Genomic DNA, 24,865 nt, shown 5'->3' with positions numbered 1-24,865 from the left:
AGTCCTCTTGCTCCAAGTTCTGATTTTTGTTCAGTGAGCGAACAGGTTCCCCTTTTAACCTGTGAATGAAGAGCTGCTGGTATTTTAGGGATTGAACCCCCCTCCTTCAATAGCCAGAGGCCTGTATGGGGAAAGCTAGTGTGAGCTTCCTGTCAGGGCAAACGTGTTAAGGCCGTTGGTCAGAAATAGGCCAAAACTGTATTTTCTGTTACCAGTTTCACCCTTTCTGTTGGAACTGAAGACGATGAATATTAGCCCTGAGTTATATTTCAAGCAGATTCTACAAGCCAAGCTGGGACCTCACCAGCTGTCAGCTGCTCAGCCCAACTGAATCTCAAACTCGGTCGATGTGACTGACGCGTGAGTTGCAGAATCTGGTGGGGGTCTCTTGCTGCCTGAAACTCCTCTCTCACACCTCTTCCTTGGTTGCTGCTTTCTGACATAGCCTGGATTTAGTACAGCTCCTGAAGCGGACTAGATAGCAGGCAAGCCAACGTTAACACAAAGCATCCCATTAGAAGTCGGCAGCAAAAATGGACTAACACGGGGAACCTGTCTGCTGTTAGGTTCATTATTGAGGTCTGAGTCTTCACTTTGGGTTCTGAGTCCATCAGAAAGTAGCAAGGGTTCAGTAATTCTCCAAACTTGAACAGACTTCCCATGCCTCCTAATGTCTGCACAGACTCAAGGTGGTCTCTCTTTCAAAGACAATGGTGACTCCCTACTTGTGACCCCCATCCCACTTTTCAATCTATCCTAGTCATCATCTTCCAAGGATCCCATGATGCTTAAAGGTCTCTGTTTGGGGCTGACACCGTTAGAGAGTCGGCCTCTCTTTATCTTCACATCTTGGCGGGGCAGGTTTTGGACACTGGGCTCCTTGATTTCGGGGATGTGTTAAACATCTGAGATGTGTTTAATTGGGTCAGATCTTGCCCATTAAAGTGAGGCAGGTCTCCCACCACTTCAGGTAACAACCTTGGATTTAAACCTCCCGGGCAATTCACTGCTGAGATTATTTCCACAGCCTCTCATTGCCCCCAGAGGAAAACTTTTCGGCCTACAATATATCTTGAGTATGGCTTTATTCACACAGTAAATTCTTTTGATGGGTGCTTCTTCCATGCCCTTTTATTCTGTAGGAAACATAACGATGTTGATCTTCATTATGGATCAGAATTATAAAGGTGTTACAAAGAAGGATGAGGCCATTTGGCCCATTGTGACTGTACTCCCCGGTTCTTCAAACGAGCATCATTACCCAGTGTCAATCTCCTGCTTTTTCTCCATACCTTTGAACACTATTTTTATCCAAATAATCACCCAATGGCCTCTTGAATGCCTCAATTGGTTCTGCCTCCACCAGGCTGTGCATTCCATACCCTAACTACGTGCCGAGACTGGAAGCTTTTCTCACATCGGTTTGCCGTTCATGCTACCTCATTCTCCAGTCACCCTTTAAATAACCTGTCTACATTATCTTGCAGAATTAAGGGAAATACAGTCCTTTCTAATTTTTCTGTGGGAAAACGTACTGCTGATTCATCATCATAGCTCAAGAGTTTTGAGTTCCAACATCAAACCTTGTACCTTCAATGTATCAATGTCATTTTAATGCAGGATACACTGGATTTCACACATTACTGTAAATATGATCTTACCAATGATTTATGCTCAGTTGAACAAAGTTTGTCTTGGATTATAATCATATCCATGCATTCCAGTATCTGACATCCTTGTTGACAATATGCACTGCAGGACATTGGTATATAGGATACAGAGCTCTATTATTACTAGTGCTGCCACTGAGATTGCTATTACATAAAAGGAGCTGGAAATGTGTTGCTGGAAAAGCGCAGCAGGTCAGGCAGCATCCAGGGAACAGGAGAATCGACGTTTCGGGCATAAGCCCTTCTTCGGGCATAAGCCCTTCTTCTCCTGTTCCCTGGATGCTGCCTGACCTGCTGCGCTTTTCCGGCAACACATTTCCAGCTCTGATCTCCAGCATCTGCAGACCTCACTTTCTCCTCATTACATAAAAGGATGCTTGTTAGCTTTATCGAGAACAAATTAATGTTATTGCAGAGTTTGATACTCCTTTTACATTATGCCAGTTAAGCTTCTCATTTCTCCTTTAGTTAGTTGTGATGCTAGAAGGAATCAGATAATTGATTCTTTTGATGCCTGTACAGCAAATATTCTTTCCATGGAAGGGTTTGGCACTTATCACAAATTTCGGTAAGACTTCTTCACAAATTTCCTTCATGGATGAAAAAACACAGCTAACACACATTTAAATGGTTCTATCTTCCAAGCTCCTTATGCTTTTGCTTTTTTTTTGTGGACCAGAATGCTTCCTTTGCACCTCACAAGGCAAGTTCAGACCTCCCTGGATTTCCTTTCATTACTAGGTCTCAGAGTCACAAGGCTCTCTTCAAACCTCTCACCACGATTGACCAGCAAGCAGCACACTGATGTCCTGATATAATCTTGCTGCTCCTACTTTGCAGCCATATCTTTCAAATCCAAAGGTTGGCAGGGAGGGGGGGGTGGTGAGAAGAATTGCACATCATTTTGTATCATACAACTAGCTCCAAGTGTTTGTTTTAGCAGTAAGTCAGGAAGCCAGCATAAGAACTCAACCCTGCTGTACCACAGCAAGATAACACGTAAATACATTTTAAAACCTGCTGTCAGCTACTGTTCAGAAGAAATTCCATCCTTATCCTCCAGCAGCATATGAATATAATACAACTCTCAGATAATATGTGGGAATTCGCAACAGCTGAGTTAACAGAAATTAAAAATAAACACAGAGAAAGCTTGAGAAAGCGAGCAAGTCTGGCAGCCTCTGTGGGGAGCGAGAAACAGAGCTAATGCTTCGAGACCAGGATCACTCTTCTTCAGAACTGTTTAAAACTTCAGTCCTGAAGAAGTCATACTGGACTTGAAACGTTAATTTTGACTCTCTGTCTCTCTCTCTCTCTCTCCCTCTGCAGATGTTGCCAGACGGGCTAAGCTTCTCCAGCATTCTTTGTGTTTACTTTTAATATCTGTTAGGTCACAATCCTAGAATCTGTAGTACTTTGCTTTTAAAAAGATGTTAAATATGAGCAAATATACAAGTTTCAATTAATTTCTACATGTATTAAAAGAGGTGACCAGATATAAAATATCAGATGATACTTGTCTGTCATATCAATAAGTGAAACACACAGGATTCAAGGATACTCACTCGAGCAAACAGCATTGTCATCTGCATGAGGAGGCCCCGTCTCTCGTTCAAACCCAGTTTATTGTACTGATTATTGCCACAAGCCAGCACACTATCAGTATCTATTGATCACAAAGTAAACAATTCAGAAAAAAAAGCATATACCTGCACAAAAGATAAAACCATTGTTTTCATAACACTACCTTTAAGGACTAACAAACAAGTATTGATGGGATGAAAAGTGATCTAAAGATAGGCCCCTTTTCTTTATTATTGTTTATGATTTCCTGCCTTGGGGTGCAGGCATGGGGGACATGTGTTGAAAGGGGACTGTTGATGGAGGTGCCCATTCCTATCACTTATCCAGCTGAGGCAGGAGGAGCCTCACTCTCTGGACCTGCTGCTGTTTCCAAACATCTCCCCTTCATCTGTTAACCAAGAAGGGTAGGGAACAGACCTGAAGTGGCCTCAACTGAAGCAAGGATGGGCCAGCCGGCTTTTCCTCCAGAAAATTGCAGAGAGGTTGGGCAGGTGGAACTCAGTAGGAAGGTTACCTGAGGAACATTACAGGTACAAGCTCCCCCCCTCCCCCTTACAAACCCATCAACTAGGGAATGTACTATTCTGCCCCACAAGAAATCATCACCACAACTCATGAAGGTAGTTGAAAGTTTTCTTTTATGATACCAACAAAATCCTGCAGGAATTGCTTGTTACAAAAATATAGCCTATTTTCAATAAAAGAAACATATCCGACTGAAAATACCACACCTAAGTTGCATTCAATAGGACAGATGGAATACTGAAACAAACGTAGGGAACCGCGGAGAAACACCAAACTCCTTAAGAAGAGTCACACTGGACTCAAAATATTCACTCTGTTTCTCTACCCGCAGATGCTGCCAGATCTCCTGTGTTTCACCAGCATAGTGTGTTTCAGATTTCTAGCATCCACAGTATTTCCCTTTGATATGAAGGAACACTGATTCCCCTGCTGAGGGAGACAGTAGGCAGTACATGGTCTTCGTGCCTATATTTGACCTCATGTTATGAAACGTCATGAGCCCCAAAGTCAATGTTGAAGACTCCCAGGGTTTTCCTCCCAACCATTTAATACTGCACTGCCACCTTATGTGTTTAAGTGTGTTGAATCAACCTGGTCACATATGTCGTGAAACATTATTGGCACAGGTAGGTCTTGAACCCAGGTCTCTCGTCCTGAGGCAGGGACATTACCAGTGTGCCACAATAGCCTTTACCTTGTATATGATCATCCTGGTGGTTGGGCAGGATTGGCCCAGGGATGGTGGATGGAGGAATCTGGAATATTTACTGTGGCAGGTTGCTGCTTGGCTCAGCTATGGGACAGGTCTCCCAATTTTGTCCTAAGCCCCCAGCAGATACTGAAGTGCACTTTGCAGGAGTGACTAGACTGGTTGTTCCCTTGTTATACCTGCTTGTTGCCAGGCAGTTGTTCCATTTTTTTTTCTATTATTAGACTTTCTTGTCATAGGTTTGGTACAACTGAGCGACTTGATAGGTTATCTCATTGTGGCCCCTGAGCCCCTCCCACCCTACTCAAAATTGAAGCTATGTGATCTTATATAATCTTACATAATCATCAGTAAGCAGTCAACTACACTGTTATGGACATAGACGTTCCTGTAAGAACCAGCAGATTTCATAGTCATTTTCATAGAGTCATACAGCATGGAAATAGACCCTTCAGTCCAACTCATCCATGCTAATCAAGTTTCCCAAACTAATCTTAGTCCCACTTGCCTGCATTTAGTCCATATCCCTCCAACCCTTTCCTATTCATGTACCTGTCCAAGTGTCTTTTAAATGCTGTAACTGTACCAGCATCTACCAATTTCTCTGGCAGTTCATTCCACATATGAATCACCCTCTGTGTGAAAAAGTTGCCTGTCGGGTCTCTTTTAAGTTTTTCTCCTCTCACCTTAAAATTATGCCCTCTAACTTTGATCTTCTCTACCTTAGGGAAAAGACCTTTACTAATCATCTTATTTTTGCCCCCCATGATTTTATAAACCTCTATAAAGTCACTGACTCCTTCCCTAAAAGGAATCAGATGGGGTTTCATGAACAATCAGTAATTTTACAGTTTCAATTAATGATGTTGCTTTTAAGACCAGGTTTATTTAATTATTTGAATTTAAATTTCCATGTTGCAACAATAGGACTTGAGTTAAGTCTCTGGGTCATTCCTTGACCAACTACATGATCATTATATGAACACTCTTTTCACTGAAGAAATGATGAAAGTAATCACTTTAAACAGGGCTGAAGTTTTAAATGGTGTTTTGATTTTAATACTAAGTTGACTGATTACTGTACAGTATCTGCTATGTCAAAACTCGATTAGTTTAACCATTTGTACTAAGTTAAAGTATAATAGAAGATCAGATATATACCTGTTAAGAACATGGTTCCATCTACCCCACACTTTACATCTCTTATGAAGGTCTGCTTCTCGAATGATACCTCCATTGGTGAGCAGTGGTCATCATCATTCCCAAGTCCCAGTTTACCATATTTTCCATTGCCCCAAGCAAACACCTAGAAGTTGGTGAAAGAACCCCTGCTCATTCTCCATCACTTCAATTAAAACAACAGATATTTCTTGTATAGAAAACTTGTTGAACTCAATCAAATTCAGTTAACCTAAAGTGAGTCAATTAACTGCAATGCTCAGTGGAGCCAAATCCAGAAAGTGATGTTGGGGATGTGCAAGTGTAGGAGCAGTGTGGCTCATACTTCAGTTTTACTGAACTTAAGCAAGATATAAATTTGCCTGCATTTCATAGAAAAACAGATAATTCAGCAGAAATAGCATTCTGCCCCTTGTTTACACTTGACATTGGACTCATAATAGGTTTTCCTTCATCCTTTCCAGTATGTTTCTCCTTCAATGAACGACAGATTTTCTGACGGGTGCTGGACTGATGATGTACTAAATCCCTGCCACTAGAAAATAGCCAGAAAATGATGTCTTCAATGTCCTTATGACTACAGGGAACTATATCCATTTGCAGTAATACATTCCATATTGCAATAATGTTTTATGTGCAAAAACTTCTGATTTACTATCTTTATGGTTTTAGCACTAACTCTAAATTTATGGCCCTTGGTAACAACTCACTCCCCAGTGGAAATAATCTTACCCAGCTCATCCTCACAAACCTTTTCAATTCTTTTCTGGAAGAGTTGAAGGAGGAGAATTATCAAACATTGACGGTTTGATGGACATTCCATAAGCACCTTAAACCTTACAGCTGCATCAGTTGGACTTATGTGAAACCAACCAGCTCCAACCATTTAGAATTTAGAAGATAATTTTGGATATTTTTCATAAAGTATTTCAGAGAGCAGCACAGAAGCAATGAATATAAAGTATATAATGTTACAAATGTGAAGACGCTGGATGGGTTGTTCACAGGAGGAAATAAATCTTCCCATTATTTCCCACATGAGGAAACTAACAGTTGCAGTGAACAGAATAAATTGTACTAGCAGAGAATTAAAACTCATCCAGGTGTATAATGGCAACAGTAATCCCATTTATGAATAATAGTGAGCTGAAAATTATAGGGATAATTTTACGATCTAGCACTCCTGATGTACAAAGGAACATAAATTAGGAACTCACATTCAAAAGTTAAAATTAATGGACAGGAAATCTTGAGCACCATACCTGAATTCCTATTTACCTGTAACCCTTGTCAAGAAGCCAGGTAGAGGCTAGTCAAAGCAACCAGGCATTATGGTGTTAAAGGTGCCAGACGACATTATGTACGGATGCCTCCTAGCTGCAGAATAGTGAACTATAAGGGGTGAAGGTTCTAGTGTAATAAAGCACAACACCATAGGATATCGACTACTTTCATATAACAGAGAACATGACAATTAAAAAGGAGCTCTTTAACTTGTTTATGTGAAGTGATTTGCAATCATCAGTTTGTCCATTTTTTCAGTCATAGTACCTTATGACTCCACCTCTCCCACCTGTGAAATATATCTTCCAATCCAGACATATGTTCCTCATCAAGCTATTGCTCTGGATCTTTTGGTTTCGTCCAAATATGCAACATACAGTGAGCTCCAAAAGATTCTATCCACCTTTATTGGGGGGGGCATGGGGTGTAGGGAACAGGGATCACATAATAAGGCAGCACCAGATCAATCCAGACGCCTCAACCTTTGCTTCAGTGCTCTCAACATATGCTTGGCAGCTGACATTGTGGTTCAAGTGCCTGGTTGTAATCATAATGCACTTCAATTTTTGAGTTTTTGTACAGGCATTAGGCAATGAACACCAAACAAAGTCAAACAATATGACATATAGCAATTTCAAGCGTTTTGCTACACATAACTTATGTTTCCAATTGGCACAAGCACTTTAATCGCTGTAACTTCAAAGTCTTCAGTCTCATTTTCACATCTCTCTGTGGCTTTCTCCCACTCTGTCAGTAATCTGTACGTCCCAGACACTGACTCTACTTTTTTGATGCCAAGATGTGGAGGTGCTGCTGTTGGACTGGGGCAGACAAAGTCAGAAGTCACATGACACCAGATTACAGTCAAATAGGTTTTTGAAATCACAAACTTTCACGTGACAAAGGGGCTTCACTCTGAAAGCTTGTGATTTTAAATAAACCTGTTGGACTATAACCTGGTGTCGTGTGATTACTGACGTTGACACCGGGTTACTGCTGGTTCCCTGCTACACTGTCATTACAAAATTTCTTTAAGGCAACTGTGTCTCCCCAGTTAAGATCAGCAGAGACATTTGGCTCATCCTATGACCAACAAAGGCTACCTCTGACTAAACATAACCATACAGATGTTTGTAAACTTTAAGAACATGTTACTCACCTTACCTTCACTACTAACACACAACACATGCTGCAGGCCACAGGCAATGACCCGAACATTGATACTGAGTAGAGCTTCAATCAAACAAGGTCTGGAGGTACTAAAGTGGTCCCCGTGCCCAAGACAGCCTTGGGCTCCATCACCAGACGTCATTACAATTCCATTATCACTAAGAAAGACACTGAATCCATCGCCACAACAGGCCCTGCAAACAATCACATTGTGTTGGTTAGGAAGGAGCCTCAGGTTTTATTATTGTCGAGGTAGGCTGGAGTAGAAACTTTCTGTAGGTAGTACATCATCAGTAAATGATTGTGTTCCTTGTCATGGCTCAATTGGTAGCACTCTTACCCCTGAATCAGAAAGTTGAGATGTTAGCATATTAATCCAGGCTGAATCTCCAGTGCAGTTTTGAGGGTGTGCTGCACTGTCAGAGGTGGTGTCTTTCAGATGAGATGTTAAACCAAGGCCCAGTCTGCCCAACTCAGGTGAATGTTAGAAGTACATGTCACAATTTGAAAGATGTGGAATTATCTTTGTTGCCTCGCCAGTATTTATTGCTTAACCAACGTCATAAAAATACATTACTTAGTCACAAGTGTTAGCCACAAAGTTCAATTATTAGCCACATTTAATTATGGATGGCGCTGCAAGGGATCTGGGTTCAATTCCAGCCTTGGGTGACTGTCTGTGTGGAGTTTGCATGTTCTCCATGTCTTTGCGTGGGTTTCTAAGGAAGCTCCAGTTTCCCCCCACAGACCAAGTTAAGTGGATTAGCCATGGTAACTGTGGGGTTACAGGGATAGGTGGATTTGGATTGGATGCCCTTCAATTGGTTAGTGCAGATTTGAAGGGCTAAATGGCCTCCATCTGCACTGTAGGGATTCTATGATTCTACAAGTACATTTCTGTCTGTGGACAGTACATTGCATTTGCATGCTGTTCAGTTCTCGTGATCTCATTCGTGCTAAGTATCTTGTGGAAGTTTCTGGAGAAGAACAACTGAGAACCACATTTCGACCAATATAAAGATATAAGAATCATCTCAGCAACCGTTGTCAACAGGAACCACTGAACTACTTTCCCTGTTATACCTCACTCAGAAATGTAGTTGTAACCTCGGTTATGATTTGGAGGTGCCAACCACCTGAAGGAGCAGCGCTCCGAAAGCTAGTGCTTCTAAATAAATCTGTTGGACTATAACCTGGTGTTGTGTGATTTTTAACTTTGTAACCTGGGTTAGTATAGTCGGGGGAATAGATACTGTTCTCTGTGGCCAGGATCGAGAGTCCTTAAGGTTGTAGTGCCTACCTGGTGCCAAGGTTCAGGATAGCTCATCTGTACTGAAGAGAAACTTGGCGTGGGAGGGGAAGATCAAGTTGCTATTGGTTCCATGTAGGAACCAATGATACAGGTAGAAAGAGGAAAGAGGTTCTACTGAGGGAATATGAGCAGCTAAGGGTTAAATTAAAAGGCAGAACCAAAAAAGTAATAATTTCTGGATTGCAACCTGAGCTACAAGCAAATTGGCACGGGGTCAACAAGATTAAAAAGGTAAATGTGTGACTCAGAGATTGCTGTGGGAGGAATGGGTTCGAATTTGGATGGACCAAAGGGCCTGTTTCTGTCCTGCATGGCTCCACAACTGTCAGGGTTAATTCAAAGACAGCTCTCAGCCCAGTTAATAGACTGATAGTGTAGTTCAATCAGCAGGCCCAGCAGCATCATTAGGTGGCCACGGTTAGGGCTACAAGGAGAGAACAGGGTGTCTTCATACTGAGGGCTGGGGACAGAGTGGTGATGTGCTGGGGCTATGCATGCTAACCCTGGTGTTTCGGAAGGGGGATTCTTCCACCAATGGTGTTGGGTCTACAGGGGTGACCATTGCTGTTGGTGGACGCTATCCATAGATCATAAGGCCATATGAAAAAATGGCCTTCTATGGGAAGCTGCAGGAGCATTTCAAGAGCAGACTCTTTTTATTTCATATTGGGTGAAATGTTGACAGAATTGTAAAATGGACATGAATAGTTAACATAATTACATTTAGTTAACTTAATTGGTGGCCAACCGCTAGCCATTGGGAGGCTGAACTTCCCTCGCAAAGCTTTATGCTTCCAGCTGATCACCTCTCAAATAAAGTAAAGGACTGTGGATGCTGAAAATCTGAAACAAGATTGCTGCAGAAACTCAGCCAGTTTGGCAGCATCTGTGGAGAGAGAAACAGAGTTAATGGTTCAGAACTGGACAAGAGTGAATAAAAATCATACCACAATTGAAATGTTAACTCTGTTTTTTCTGCACTGATGCTGTCAGACCTGCTGAATTTCTCCAGCATTCTCTGTGTTGGTTTCCACGTCACAAACCCCCCAGCTAGTCTTCAAATGGTTTGTAAAATCCATCCTTAAAGCCCAGACATAGACTCCATAAGGCAGAAATATATATTTGTTATGATATTTAATCTTCTGATTCAGTTGTAAACAGGGATCAAACATATTTCCAAACAAATATTTATTGAGCAAGCTATGCCCATTTCGGTTTTTATTTTGTGCTTTTATGTTGAATTCCCCAACTCAACAAGGCTGGGAGAAGATTAAGCTTCTAAAACTGATTCTGCTGTGTATGAATAATTGGAGATATCCTGACAAATGAAAAAATATCCACCTGAAACACCATAGAGTCGAACAGTTCGCTAATACCTAACTATCAGGAAGATAAATCTCCTATTTATGTCCTTTCTCTTCATAAGCTGCATTGGCCCAGAGGCTCTGAACCGTGAGCTCATAAACTTTATTACCTGACAATAAACTTTCCTTTGAGCGCTTCCACCAGCTGAGGTCTTGAATGTGACTGCAGGTCCCCGTGACCGAGTTGGCCTTTCGTATTGCTTCCCCATGTATACACGGCTCTCTCCACCGCAACAGCTATCATATGACCATCAGCCACAGCGACCTGCAAATCGAGACAGAGTGACGCAGTAATCTGTGAGTTATTGGTTTGGAACCAGGATTGTACCAGTCTGCATCATCTTTTATAATGTTTAAAATTTTATACATAAGTATACACAAAATGTATATATCTTTATACCTCATTAAAAGTGCAGATGGATGAAGGATGTTTCCACTGTCGGAGGGTCTAGAACTAGGGGATACACTCTCAAAGTTAATGGTTTGCTATTTAGGACTGAGTTGAGGAGCAATTTTCTCACTCAGAGGGTGGTGAATCTTTGGAATACTCTGTCCTAAAGGGCAGTCATTGAGTATATTCAAGACAGAAATCGATAGATTTGAACATTTGGGGATATTATGGGAAATTGACATTGAAGTAGAAGGTGAGTCTTGATCGAATCGAATGGTGAAGCAGCAAGGGCCTGAACTGCCTGTCCCTACCCTATTTCCCATGTTCCTTTGCTAATTTCTTTGTACAAGAAGATAATCAAAGGCATGGTTCAGGAATACAATCGGTTCTCCTATACTGTGCGTTTCTTCAACGCAAATTGGCTTTAACACGATTGAAGACTTTAGACCGTTATCTGTAGAACGCGAACGTTCCTTACCTGTATTGGCTATAACGCAATTCTGGCCCCATTAGTTTAGACGGCGCAACTATTGCCTGATTTTCCTAAAACATGAGATCGCACGAGGATGAACTATTGCGTTATAGCAGAACTGACTGTAACTAAACAACAGGAATGCAACATTCTTAGAGAGTACAAAAATAACACTGCAAAATGAATGTATCAAACTGCAACTGCATCCAGCAGTTTTTTGTTGCCCCACGTCCATCCCTGTTCCTAGCAGACTCTCATTGTACTGCTCCTGGCCATTTCCATGGGCATTAGAATTTCCAATCCTGGGTGATTTACATATCCAGAGTGGTCGCCAAATGGTTAGAGGTGGGCTGAGTGAAACCACAACACAATGAGCTATAGGTGCCATTCTCCTGAAGTAACCAGACCACTAGGCTAGCAGGTCATGAGATGATTGATTGTGACTGCCCCAGCTCCTACCTTCCCAGCCTCCAATAGGTAGAACAAGCTATGTTCTAACCATAGACCGAGAAACCTCAGGACAGCATGGAAAGGTGCTGAAGAGTAAGGAAGCACGCTTAGGGGTATGCTCTTCCAAATTAACTACACTGTGACTATCAACAACAGCTTGAAAGCAAAGTTAGCATGTCACACAGCAAGATTCCACAAATGAATGGATGACCAAACTGAGTCTAGATTAGAGTGGTGCTGGAGAAGTGCAGCAGGTCAGGCAGCATCCAAGGAGCAGGAAAAATGACATTTCTGGCAATTCCTGATGAAGGGCTTTTGCCCGAAACGTCGATTTCCTGCTCCTCGGATGCTGCCTGACCTGCTGCACTTCTCTAGCACCACTCTAATCTAGACTCTAATCTCCAGAATCTGCAGTACCCACTTCTGCCTGGATGACCAACCTGTTCTATTGTAGAGTTTTGACTAAGGCAGTATCCTTGCTTTTCAGATAGTAGTCTTTCATTTATGTAGTACCTTTCATAACTTCAGGGTGCCGGTGTTGGATTGCAATGCACAAAGTTAAAAATCACACAACACTCAGTTATAATCCAACAGATTTATTTGGAAGTATAAGCTTTTGGAGCACTGCTCCTTTGTCAGCTAGCTACCTGATGAAGGAACAGCACTCCGAAAGCTAGTGCTTCCAAATAAACCTATTGGATTATAACTTGGTGTCGTGCGATGTCTAACCACCAAAGGCATTCATTTTGAAATGTGGTCACTGAAATTACGCAGAAAATTGTCAATTTCTGCCTGGCAAGCTCTCCCAATTAGAAATATGCTAATAACAAGATTATTTTAGTTTATCTTTTGTGCTGTGAGTTGAAGGGATAAACATTAACTCAGACACCAGGAAGAACTCAGCTGCATTTCTTCAAGAGAATATCTTGAGATCTTTTACATCTGCACCTTTCTGGCCCATATGAACATCCATCAAGTTTGATTTCTCATCCAAAAAAATATATATTTTAAGCAACTGCATCCCCACAGAACTTCAGCAGTGCTGAAGTACAGAAATCAGGCTGTACCAGACCTGCTCGTATGATCAGGAACTCTTTTTTCATTATGATCCAGGAATGGATCTCCTAAATATCCTTTGCTTCACAAAAGAAAAGCCTAGCATGTTCTCTTTAAATTTAACCAATCAGATAAACCCAATTTTTCATCAATCCAATTTAATTACACATCAATTTGATTACTCCTGGTTTTAAGAGACTGGTGTAGTTTGTTTTAACAGAGATTACATGATATTAAATGAATAAAGCTCTCAGGAGGAATATATCGTAAATTTGACAAAATACCAAATTCTGATAAATCTCACCTCATTTTATTAAGTACTGCTCATTAAAACAGCACGATCATTGGCTGGTCAATATGAAAAAAGAATTGGCATTGGACAAGGTAATTGTTGACATTATTTCCCATATATTTCACTTCTCTAATGTACTGTCTTTCACACAAGGAATAATTTCAATAGTTTATTGCTCTTTTAATATGACAATTTATCTGGAAGAAGACACGATTACTGCTCTGCTTACTAAAGCAAAATAAGATTAATTTCTGAAGGATGGCAGCAGCTTTTAATGGAAGCTATGCCTAATCCCTCATGCCTGCGTTTTGAAGTAACTACTCACACTAGAGGGGTATGTTTGTAAAAAAAAATCAACATTCTTTATTGTTCTTCCACTCTCCTCCAATGGTAATTTAACCTGCCTGAACTTTCCCAAAGAGATGAGTTCAATAGCGGACAATCACCTGATGAAGGAGCAACTCTCCAAAAGCTGGTGCTTCCAAGTAAACCTGTTGAACTATAACCTGGCGTTGTGTGATTTTGAACTTCAATAGGGGAGAGCTACAATGGCGCAAGTCCAGTGTCACATCTTTCCAACAGAGCAAATTTGCATGCTATTGGTTTGCATCAGATTTACACTGAGATATTGATTCTTCTAAATATCCTTTGCTTCCAAGATACCTCTTTTGAAAGCCCTCTTGCGCTCTCACTTGACTCCACCAACAATACAAAACGTACATTTCCTGCACTTGGGCTAAGAATGCACAGGTATAAATTTGAATCCAAAATCTAGACACAGCATAGATTCAAAATATTTGGGGTTTGTCAGCAATTTTCTTCACAATCTGAATAAGTAGCATGTATCAAGATTCCACAAGTAAATGACCAACTTGTTCTATTGAAGAGTGTTGGCTAAGGGAGCATCCTTGTCCTTCAGATAATAGTCTTTCATTTATGCAGCCCCTTTCACAATCTCAGTGCACCTCCCCACCACTGAAGTGTTATGCCACCAAAAGAGTTTCATTTTGAAATGGAGTCACTGAAGTTATATTGCATCAAAGTGCCGTTGAGCCACAATGTACCTGAGCATTTTTGGATGCTGCACCCATTCAGATAGAGTGGAATTTCCGAAGAACAGTCATATTGGACTTGAAACATTAATTCTGCATCTCTCTCCTTAGATGCTGCCAGGTCTGCTGAATTTCTTCAGCACTCTCTGTTTTTATTTCAGGTGCACTAGCACCTCAGTGCACTCTGCATAATACTAGAAGAGGAGGAGCACCAGAGGCAAGATTTCCCAGAAATGAGAAGCCTTGGCAGAACATAGCAGCCCATTCACTGTTAGGGTTAGTCAACACAGGCAGAAAAAATGTTCAAGTTGGGGTCCATTCAAAGGGGGAGAGGCCACCAACATGTCAGGATCCAGAAGTCAGAATAGTGGAACTTTCCTTATCTCTTACTTGAGCCATGGCATTATTGCTCTATTTTTGGGTTTCTTAACCAATTAAGGTGAGCAGATGTGATACTAACCAACTGCTGACTGTTGAAGTGCTGCATTTAAAGGTGCCCTGTAACACTCAGAATGGTAGCATTGTACAATGGGCAAGCGAGCGACTACTGCTGGAGTGATGGAGACTCAACAGGAAAGGCAACTCCATGATTTCTGATGCATCATTGTACTTGGTATTGTGGCTGCATGGTAGGGGTTGGTTGGTACACACATTAGGTGCCAAATGGCTGCACTGCCTCAGATTAGATGAAGTAGACTCAGATTGAGCCCATTCTGGGCCTCCCTGGCAGCTAAGGGAACAGTTGCAGGCACCCTGACCACATCAATACTCCTCTTGTTGCCTCTCCTCGTCACCCTCTTCATCTTCCAGCGATGCAGCGGGACCCTCACCTGTGCTTCCTGCCCTCTCTGCTGCTGTAGGTGCTTCAAGGCACAGGACGCCACTATCATCCTGAACGTCTTTGTTGATGTATTCCCGATGGCACTTACAGATCTGTTCAGTGAACTGAAATCACATCTTCAGCATTTTTTGGTGAACTCTTGTGCTCACCTGTACTTCTTCTGGTCATGGATGGTAGTGTTCCTCATGGGTGTTAATAGTCTTGTTCCCTTGTCACTCAGGAATCATTGGCTGACCCTGCTTAGTGAAATGAACACTTCAGGGAGACTTAAATTATACTGAATGAAGGCAGTAGCACATTTTCCTGGCTATCTTGCACAAGCAAACAAGGAGATTCTTCCAGTGATTATACAACAATGGAATATTAAAGGAGAGGATTCTCATTTGGTTAATGAAGACTTTCAAATAATCCAGGTGACCATCTCATAGCAAACAAGACAAGGGACACTTTGACCATGAGACTGGGTGGGAGGCAGCTGGTGAGAGCATCATTGTGGGGGTGGTACTGGTGGGAGTGTGGTGTGGGGAATGTGCTGGTGAGTGTGGGGAAGACGGAGGTCCTGGTGAGTGTGAGAATGTAGGGTTGGGAAGGTGCTGGTGAGTATGGGTATGCAGGAGATGCTGGTGGGCGTGTGGGGGTGGGAAAGGTGCTAGTGAGTGTGGGATGGGAAAGAGCTGGTGCGAATGTGGAGTGGGGGAGGTGCTGGTGAGTGTGAGAATGCAGGGCGCAAGGGAGGTGCTGGTGAGTGTGGGTTTGGGGGAGATGCTGGTGGGAGTGTGGGGGTGGGGAAGGTGCTGGTGGGAGAGTGGGGGAGGTGCTGGTGGGAGTGTGGGGTTGGGAATGGTACTGGTGATTGTGAGATGGGAGAACTGATGGTGTGAATGTGGGGCCGGGGAAGGCGCAGGTGAGTGTGAGAATGTGGGGGTGGGGAGGTGCTGGCGAGTGTGGGTTTGGGGGAGATTCTGGTTGGAGTATGGGCGTGGGGAAGGTGCCAGTGAGTGTGGGATGGGAAAAGTGCTGGCGGGAGTGTGGGGTGGGGAGTTCGCTGTGAGGATGTGGTGGTGGGGGATGTGAGAGCGTGGGGGTCATGAGTTGGGAGTGAGGATGTGGAGGTGGGGAAATGTGATAGCGTGGAGGTGGGGAGTGAGGGAGTGGTGGTGGGGGATATGAGAGTGTGGCGGTGGGGAGTTGGGAGCAAGGGTGCAGTGGTGAGGGTTGTGAGAGTGTGGGGGTGGGGAGTTGGGAGCGAGGGTGCAGTGGTGAGGGTCGTGAGAGTGTGGGGGTGGGGAGTTGGGAGTGAGGGTGTGGTAGTTGGGGATGTGAGAGTGTGGGGGTTGGGAGTTGGGAATGAGGGTGTGATGGTGGGGGAATGTGAGGGTGTGGGAGTGGGGAGCTGAGAATGAGTGTGTGGTGGTGGGGGATGTGAGAGTGGGGGTGGGGAGTTGGGAATGAGGATGTGGTGGTGAGGGATGTGAGACCGTGGGGGTGGGGAGTTGAGAATGAGTGTGCGATGGTGAGAGATGTGAGAGTGTGGGGGTGAGGAGTTGGGAGTGAGGGTGCGGTGGTGAGGGATGTGAGAACGTGGGGGTGGAGAGTTGGGAGTAAGGGTGCGGTGATGAAGGATGTGAGAGAGTGGGGGTGGGGAGTTGGGAGTGAGGGTGTGGTGGTGGTGGGGGATGTGAGAGTGTGGGAGTGGGGAATTGGGAATGAGGGTGTGGTGGTGGTCGATGTGAGAGTGTGGGGGTGGGGAGTTGGGAATGAGAGTGTGGTGGTGAGGGATGTGAGAGTGTGATGGTGGGGAGTTGGGAGTGAGGGTGTGGTGGTGAGGGATGTGAGAGCGTGGCAGTGGGGAGTTGCGAGTGAGGGTGTGGTGGTAGGGAAGGTGAGAGTGTGGGAGTGGGGAGTTGGGAGTGAGGGTGTGGTGGTGGGGGATGTCAGAGCGTGGGGGTGGGGAGTTGGGAGTGAGGGTGCGATGGTGAGGGATGTGAGAGCATGGGGGTGGAGAGTTGGGAGCAAGGGTGCGGTGATGAAGTATGTGAGAGAGTGGGAGTGGGGAGTTGGGAGTGAGGGTGTGGTGGTGGGGGAAGTGAGAGTGTGGGGGTTGGGAGTTGGGAGTGAGGGTGTGGTGTTGGGGGAGGTGAGAGTGTGGGAGTGGGGAGTTGGGAATGATGGTGTGGTGGTGGGGAAGTGTGAGTGAGGGGGTTGGGGGTGGGGAGTTGGGAGTGAGGGTGTGGTGGTGACGGATGTGAGAGTGTGGGGTGGGTGATGTGAAAGTGTGGGAGTGGGGAGTGATGGTGTGGTCGTGGGGGATGTGAGAGTTTGGGGCTGGGGAGTTGGGAGTGAGGGTGTGGTGGTGGGGTATGTGAGAGCGTGGCAGTGGGGAGTTGGGAGTGAGTAACTGGTGGTGCGGGAGGTGAAAGTGTGAGAGTGGGGAGTTGGGAGGGAGGGTGTGGTGGTGGATTGTGAGAGCGTGGGGGTCATGAATTGGGAGTGAGGGTGTGGTGGTGGGGGATGTGAGAGTGTGGGGGTGGGGAGTTGGGAGTGAAGGTGCAATGGTGAGGGATGTGAGAGTGTGGGGTTGAGGAATTGGGAGTGAGGGTGTGGTAGTGAGGGATGTGAGAACGTGGAGGTGGGGAGTTGTGAGTAAGGGTGCGGTGATGAAGGATGTGAGAGAGTGGGGGTGGGGAGTTGGGAATGACGATGTGGTAGTGAGGGATGTAAGAGTGTGGGGGTGGGGAGTTGGGAGTGAGGGTGTGGTGGTGGGGGATGTGAGAGCATGAGGCTGGGGAGTTGGGAGTGAGGGTGTGGTGGTGGGGGATATGAGAGCATGGGGTTGGAGAGTTGTGAGAAAGGGTGTGGTAGTGGGGAATGTGAGAGCGTGGGATTGGGGTGTTGGGAGTGGTGGTGGGGGATGTGAGAGCATGGGGGTGGGGAGTGAGGGTGTGATGGTGGTGGATGTGAGAGCGTAGGGGTAGGAAGTCGGGATGAGGGTGTTGTGGCGGGAGATGTGCGAGTGTGGGTGTGGGGAGTTTGAAGTGAGGGTGCAATGATGGGGCATGTGAGAGTGTGGGAGTGTGGGGTTGGGAGTGAGGGTATGATGGTGAGGGATGTGAGAGCGTGGGTTGGGGAGTTGGGAGTGAGGGTGTGGTGGTGAGGAATATGAGAGCGTGGGGTTGGGGAGTTGGGAGTGAGGGTGTGGTGGTGGGGGACGTGAGAGTGTTGAGGTGGGGGATGTGAGAGTGTGGGGGTCGGGAGATGGGAGTGTGGGTGTGGAGGTGGGGGAGGTGAGAGTGTTGGGGTGAGGAGTTGGGAATGAGTGTGTGGTGGTGAGGGATGTGAGAGTGTGGGGTTGGAGAGTTGTGAGAAAGGGTGTGGTAGTGGGGAATGTGAGAGCGTGGGGTTGGGGTGTTGGGAGTGGTGGTGGGGGATGTGAGAGCATGGGGGTGGGGAGTGAGGGTGTGATGGTGGGGAATGTGAGAGTGTGGGGGTTGCGAGTTGGGAGGGAGCGTGCGGTGGTGGCGGATATGACAGCATAGGGATGGCGCGTTGGGAGTGAGGGTCTGCTGGTGGGGAATGTAAGAGCATGGGGTTGGGGAGTTGGGAGTGGTGGTGGGGGATGTGAGAGTGTGTGGGTGGGGACTGAGGGTGTGGTTGTGGGGGATGTGAGAGCGTGGGGGTGGGGAGTTTGGAGTGAGTGTGGGGTGGTGGTGGAGATGTGTGTGTGGGGGTTGAGAGTTGGGAGTGAGGGTGTGGTTGTGGGAGATGTGAGAGCGTGGGGGTGGAGGTTTGGGAGTGAAGGAGTGGTGGTGGGAGATGTGAGAGCGTGGGGGTGGGGATGTGAGAGCGTTAGGGTGGGGAGTTGGGAGTGGGAGTGGTGGTGGGGGATGTGAGAGAGTGGGAGTCGCGAGTTGGGAGTGAGGATGTGATGGTGGGGAATGTGAGAGTGTGGAAGTGGGGGATGTTAGAGCGTGGTGTTGGTGAGTTGGGAGTGAGGGTGTGGTGAAGAGGGATATAGAGAGTGGGGGATGTGAGAGTGTGTGGTTGGGGAGTTGGGAGTCAGGGTGTGGTGGTGGGGGAGGTGAGAGTGTGGAGGTAGGGAGTTGGGAGTGACGGTGTGGTCATGGGGAACGTGAGAGTGAAGTGGTGGGGGATGTGAGAGTGTGGAGCCGGGAGTTGGGAGTGAGTGTGAGGTGGTGAGGGAGGTGAGAGTGTGTGAGTGGGGAGTTGGGAATGAGTCTGCGGTGGTGGGGGATGTGAGAATGTGGGGGTCAGGAGTTGGGAGTGAGTGTGAGGTGGTGGGGGAGGTGAGAGTATGGGAGTGGGGAGTTGGGAATGAGGGTGTGGTGGTGGGGGAGGTGAGAGTGTGGGGGTGGGGAGTTGGGAGTGAGGGTTTGGTAGTGGTGGTGGAGAGAGTGTAGGGGTGAGGAGTTGGGTGTGGTGGTGGGGAATGTGAGAGCGTGGGGTGGGGGATGTGAGAGTGTGGGGGGTGGGGAGTTGGGAGTGGTGGTGGGGGATGTGAGAGTGTGGGGGTGGGGAGTGAGGGTGTGGTGGTGGGGGTTGTGAGAGTGTGGGGGTGGGGAGTTGGGAGTGTGGGCATGGAGGTTGGGGAATGTGAGAGCGTGGGGGTGGGGAGGTGGGAATGAGGGTGTGGTGGTGGGGAATGTGAGAGTGTGGGGGTGGGGGATGTGAGATTGTGTGGGTTGGGAGTTAGGAGTGATGGTGCGGTTGTGGTGAATGTGAGACCGTGGGGGTGGGGAGTTGGGATTGAGGGTGTGGAATGGGGGAATGTGAGAGCGTGGGGATGGGGAGTTGGGAGTGAGGGTGTGATGGTGGGGAATGTGAGAGTGTGGGGGTGGGGCATGTGAGAGTGTGGGGGTGGTGAGTTGGAAGTGAGGGTGTGGAGGTGGGGGAATGTGAGAGTGTGCGGGTGGGGGGTTGGGAGTGAGGGTGCGGTGGTGGGGAATGTGAGAGCATGGGGGTGGGCAGTTAGGAGTGCAGGTGTGGTGGTGGGGGATGTGAGAGTGAGGGGGCTGGGTGTTGGGGATGTGAGAGTGTGGGGTTGGGAGATGTGAGAGTGTGGGGGTTGGGAGTTTGGTGTGAGGATGCGGTGGTGGGGGATGTGAGAGCGTGGGGGTGGGAAGTTGGGAGTGAGGGTGTTGTGGCAGGAGATGTGAGAGTGAGGGGGCTGGGTGTTGGGGATGTGAGAGTGTGGGGTTGGGAGATGTGAGAGTGTGGGGGTTGGGAGTTTGGTCTGAGGGTGCGGTGGTGGGGGATGTGAGTGTTTGCGGGTGGGGGATGTGAGAGTGTGGGGGTGGGGAGTTAGGAGTCAGGGCATGGAGGTGGGGGATGTAAGAGTGTGGGGTTGGGGAGTTGGGAGTGGTGGTGGGGGATGTGAGAGAGTAGGCGTGGGAAGTTGGGAGTGAGGGTGTTGTGGCAGGAGATGTGCGAGTGTGGGGGTGGGGAGTTTGAAGTGAGGGTGTGGTGGTGGGGCATGTGAGAGTGTGGGAGTGTGGGGTTGGGAGTGAGGGTGTGGTGGTGGAGGATGTGAGAGTGTGGGGTGGGGAGTTGGGAATGAGGGTGTGGTGGTGAGGGATGTGAGAGCGTGGGGTTGGGGAGTTGGGAGTGAGGATGTGGTGGTGAGGTTTGTGAGAGAGTGGGTTTGGGGAGTTGGAAGTGAGGGTGTGGTGGTGGGGGATGTGAGAGTGTTGGGGTGGGGGATGTGAGAGTGTGGGGGCCGGGAGATGGGAGTGAGGGTGTGGTGGTTGGGGTGGTGAGAGTATGGGAGTGAGGAGTTAGGAATGAGTGTGTGGTGGTGGGGGATGTGAGAGTGTGGGGGTTGGGTGTTGGGAGTGAAGGTTTAGTGGTGGGGAGGTGAGATTGTAGGGGTGGGGAGTTGGGAGTGAGGGTGTGGTGGTGGGGGATGTGAGAGTGTTGGGGGGGATGTGAGAGTGTGGGGGTCGGGAGATGGGAGTGAGCGTGTGGTGGTTGAGGAGGTGAGAGTGTGGGAGTGAGGAGTTGGGAATGAGTGTGTTGAGGTGGGAGATGTGAGAGTGTGGGAGTGGGGGAGGTGAGAGTGTGGGGGTAGTGAGTTGGGAGTGAGGGTGTGGAGGTGGGGGAATGTGAGAGTGTGCGGTAGGGGAGTTGGGAGTGAGTGTGTGGTGATGGGGGATGTGAGACAGTGGGGTATGGGGGTTTGGAGTGAGGGTGTGGTGATGGGGAATGTGAGAGCGTGCGGGTGGGGAATTGGGAGTGAGGGTGTGGTGGGGGATGTGTGAGCGTGGGGGTCACGAGTTGGGAGTGGGGTGTGGTGGTGGGGGATGTGAGAGTGAGGGGGCTGGGGGTGGGGGATGCAAGAGAGAGGGGGTGTTGAGTTGGAGTGAGGATGTGGTGGTGATGGATGTGAGAGTGTGGGGGTGGGGAATTGAGAGTGAGAGTGTGGGGGTGGGGAATGTGAGAGTGGGGGGTGGGGTGTTGGGAGTGAGGGTGTGGTGGTGAGGGATGTGAGAGCATGGGGGTCGAGAGTTGTGAGTGAGGGTGTAGTGGTGGGGGATGTGTGAGTGTGGGGCAGGCAGTTGTGAGTGAGGGTGTGGTGGTGGGGAATGTGGGAGCGTGGGGTTGGGGAGTTGGGACTGGTGGTGGGGGCTGTGAGAGTGTGGGGCTGGGGAGTGAGGGTGTGGTGGTGGGGTTTGTGAGAGCGTGGGGGTGGGGAGTTGGGAGTGAGGGTGTGGAGGTGGGGGAATGTGAGAGTGTGGGGAGTTGGGAGTGAGGGTGTGGAGGTGGGGGAATGTGAGAGTGTGGGTGTGGGGAGTTGGGAGTGAGGGTGTGGTGGTGGGGAATGTGAGAGCGTGAGGTTGAGGAGTTGGGAGTGAGGGTGTGGTGGCAGGGGATGTGCGAGTGTGGGGGGGGTAGTATGAAGTGAGGGTGCGGTTATAGGGCATGTGAAAGTGTGGGTGTGGGGAGGTGGCAATGACGGTGTGGTGGTAGGGGAGTTGAGAGTGTGGGAGTGGGGAGTTGGGAGTGAGGGTGTGGTGGTGGGGAATGTGAGAGTGTGGAGCCGGGAGTTGGGAGTGAGGGTGTGGTGGTTGGGGTGGTGAGAGTGTGGGAGTGGGGAGTTGGGAGTGAGGGTGTAGTGGTGGGGAATGTGAGAGCATGGGGGTCGGGATTTGGGAGTGAAGGTGTGGTGGTGAGGAATGTGAGAGTGTGGAGCCGGGAGTTGGGAGTGAGGGTGTGGTGGTTGGGGTGGTGAGAGTGTGTGAGTGAGGAGTTGGGAATGAGTGTGCAGTGGTGGGGGATGTGAGTGTGTGGGGGTCAGGAGTTGGGTGTGAGTGTGTGGTGGCGGGGGAGGTGAGAGCGTAGGAGTGGGGAGTTGGGAATGAGGGTGTGGTGAGAGTAGGGGGGTGGGGAGTTGGGAGTGAGGGTTTGGTAGCGAGGGTGGTGAGAGTGTAGGGGTGGGCAGTTGGGAGTGAGGGTTTGGTGGTGGGGGATGTGTGAGTGTGGGGCAGGTAGTTGGGAATGAGGGTGTGATGGTGGGGAATGTGGGAGCGTAGTGTGGGGAGTTGGGAGTGGTGGTGGGGGATACGAGAGTGTGAGTGTGGGGAGTGAGGGTGTGGTGGTGGTGGGGTTGTGAGAGCGTGGGGGTGGGGAGTTGGGAGTGAGGGTGTGGTGGTGGGGATGTGAGAGTGCGGGAATGGGCAGTTGGGAATGAGGGTGTGGTGGTGGGGAATGTGAGAGTGTTGGGGTGGGGAATTGGGATTGAGGGTGTGGGGGTGGGGGATGTGAGTGTGTGGTGGTGGGGAGTTGGGAGTGAGGGTGTTGAGATGGGAGATGTGAGAGCGTGGGTGTGGGGAGTTGGGAGTGAGGGTGTTGAGGTGGGGGAATGTGAGAGTGTGGGTGTGGGGAGTTGGGAGTGAAGGTGTGGAGGTGGGGGAATGTGAGAGTTGGGTCTGGGGAGTTGGGAGTGAGGGTGTGTGGCAGGGGGTGTGCGAGTGTGGGGCTGGGGAGTTTGAAGTGAGGATGCGGTTTTGGGGCATATGAAAGTGTGGGGGTGGGGAGGTGGCAGTGACGGTGTGATGGTAGAGGAGTTGAGAGTGTGGGAGTGGGGAGTTGGGAGTGAGGGTGTGGTGGTGGGGAATGTGAGAGTGTGGGGCTGGGGGACGTGAGAGTGTGGGGGTTGGGAGTTGGGAGTGAGGGTGCGATGATGGGGAATATAAGAGTGTGGGAGTGGGAGATGTGAGAGTGTTGGTGTGGTGAGTTGGGAGTGAGGGTGTGGTGATGGGGGAATGTGAGAGTGTGCGGGTGGGGAGTTGGGAGTGAGGGTGTGGTGGTAGAGGAGTTGAGAGTGTGGGAGTGGGGAGTTGGGAGTGACGGTGTGGTGGTGGGGAATATAAGAGTGTGGGAATGGGAGATGTGAGAGTGTTGGGGTGGTGAGTTGGGAGTGAGGGTGTGGTGATGGGGGAATGTGAGAGTGTGCGGGTGGGGAGTTGGGAGTGAGGGTGTGGTGGTAGAGGAGTTGAGAGTGTGGGAGTGGGGAGTTGGGAGTGACGGTGTGGTGGTGGGGAATATAAGAGTGTGGGAATGGGAGATGTGAGAGTGTTGGGGTGGTGAGTTGGGAGTGAGGGTGTGGTGATGGGGGAAATGTGAGTGTGTGCGGGTGGGGAGTTGGGAGTGAGGGTGTGGTGATGGGGAATGTGACAGTGTAGGGGTCGAGAGTTGTGAGTGAGGGTGTGGTGATGGGGGATGTGAGAGCGTGGGGGCCGCGAGTTGGGAGTGAGGGTGTGGTGATGGGGGATGTGAGACAGTGGGGTATGGGGTTTTGGAGTGAGGGTGTGGTGGTGGGGAATGTGACAGTGTGGGGGTCGAGAGTTGTGAGTGAGGGTGTAGTGGTGGGGGATGTGGGAGCGTGGGGTTGGGGAGTTGGGACTGGTGGTGGGGGCTGTGAGAGTGTGGGGCTGGGGAGTGAAGGTGTGGTGGTGGGGTTTGTGAGAGCGTGGGGGTGGGGAGTTGGAGTGAGGGTGTGGAGGTGGGGGAATGTGAGAGTGTGGGTGTGGGGAGTTGGGAGTGAGGGTGTGGAGGTGGGGGAATGTGAGAGCGTGAGGTTGAGGAGTTGGGAGTGAGGGTGTCGTGGCAGGGGATGTGCGAGTGTGGGGGTGGGGAGTTTGAAGTGAGGGTGCAGTTATGGGGCATGTGAAAGTGTGGGTGTGGGGTGGTGGCAGTGACGGTGTGGTGGTAGGGGAGTTGAGAGTGTGGGGTGGGGAGTTGGGAGTGAGGGTGTGGTGGGGATGTGAGAGTGTGGGGTGGGGAGGTGGGAGTGAGGGTGTGGTGGGGGATGTGAGAGTGTGGGGTGGGGAGTTGGGAGTGAGGGTGTGGTGGGGATGTGAGAGTGTGGGGTGGGGAGTTGGGAGTGAGGGTGTGGTGGTGAGGGACGTGAGAGTGTGTGGGTGGGAGAATGTGGGTTACACAGGAACCAAAGACATACAGGCAGCAGGAAGAGGAGACCCCATACTGGGGTTTCCTG

At 48.4% G+C, this 24,865-nt stretch overlaps 1 protein-coding gene across 2 annotated transcripts in view; it reads right to left on the bottom strand.

Moving 5' to 3' along the window:
- Positions 1 to 24,865, bottom strand: part of LOC122540959 (uncharacterized) — a 93,977-nt gene that overhangs the window by 35,188 nt on the left and 33,924 nt on the right. For both annotated transcript variants that reach the window (XM_043677312.2, XM_043677313.2), the window contains exons 10-13: positions 10,908 to 11,062; positions 8,111 to 8,315; positions 5,650 to 5,794; positions 3,236 to 3,336 (exon numbers count right to left, since the gene is read on the bottom strand). In XM_043677312.2, the coding sequence (XP_043533247.2) occupies positions 3,236 to 3,336; positions 5,650 to 5,794; positions 8,111 to 8,315; positions 10,908 to 11,062 (606 nt within the window). The remainder of the gene's footprint in view (positions 1 to 3,235; positions 3,337 to 5,649; positions 5,795 to 8,110; positions 8,316 to 10,907; positions 11,063 to 24,865) is intronic.

The sequence above is a fragment of the Chiloscyllium plagiosum genome, unplaced genomic scaffold (assembly GCF_037043375.1).
Source record: "Chiloscyllium plagiosum isolate Xiang-an unplaced genomic scaffold, Cpla_swu_hap1 HiC_scaffold_39, whole genome shotgun sequence".
Classification (NCBI taxonomy): Eukaryota; Metazoa; Chordata; class Chondrichthyes; order Orectolobiformes; family Hemiscylliidae; genus Chiloscyllium; species Chiloscyllium plagiosum.
The sequence above is the reverse complement of the archived record's forward strand: the minus strand, read 5'-3'. Positions and strand labels throughout refer to the sequence as shown.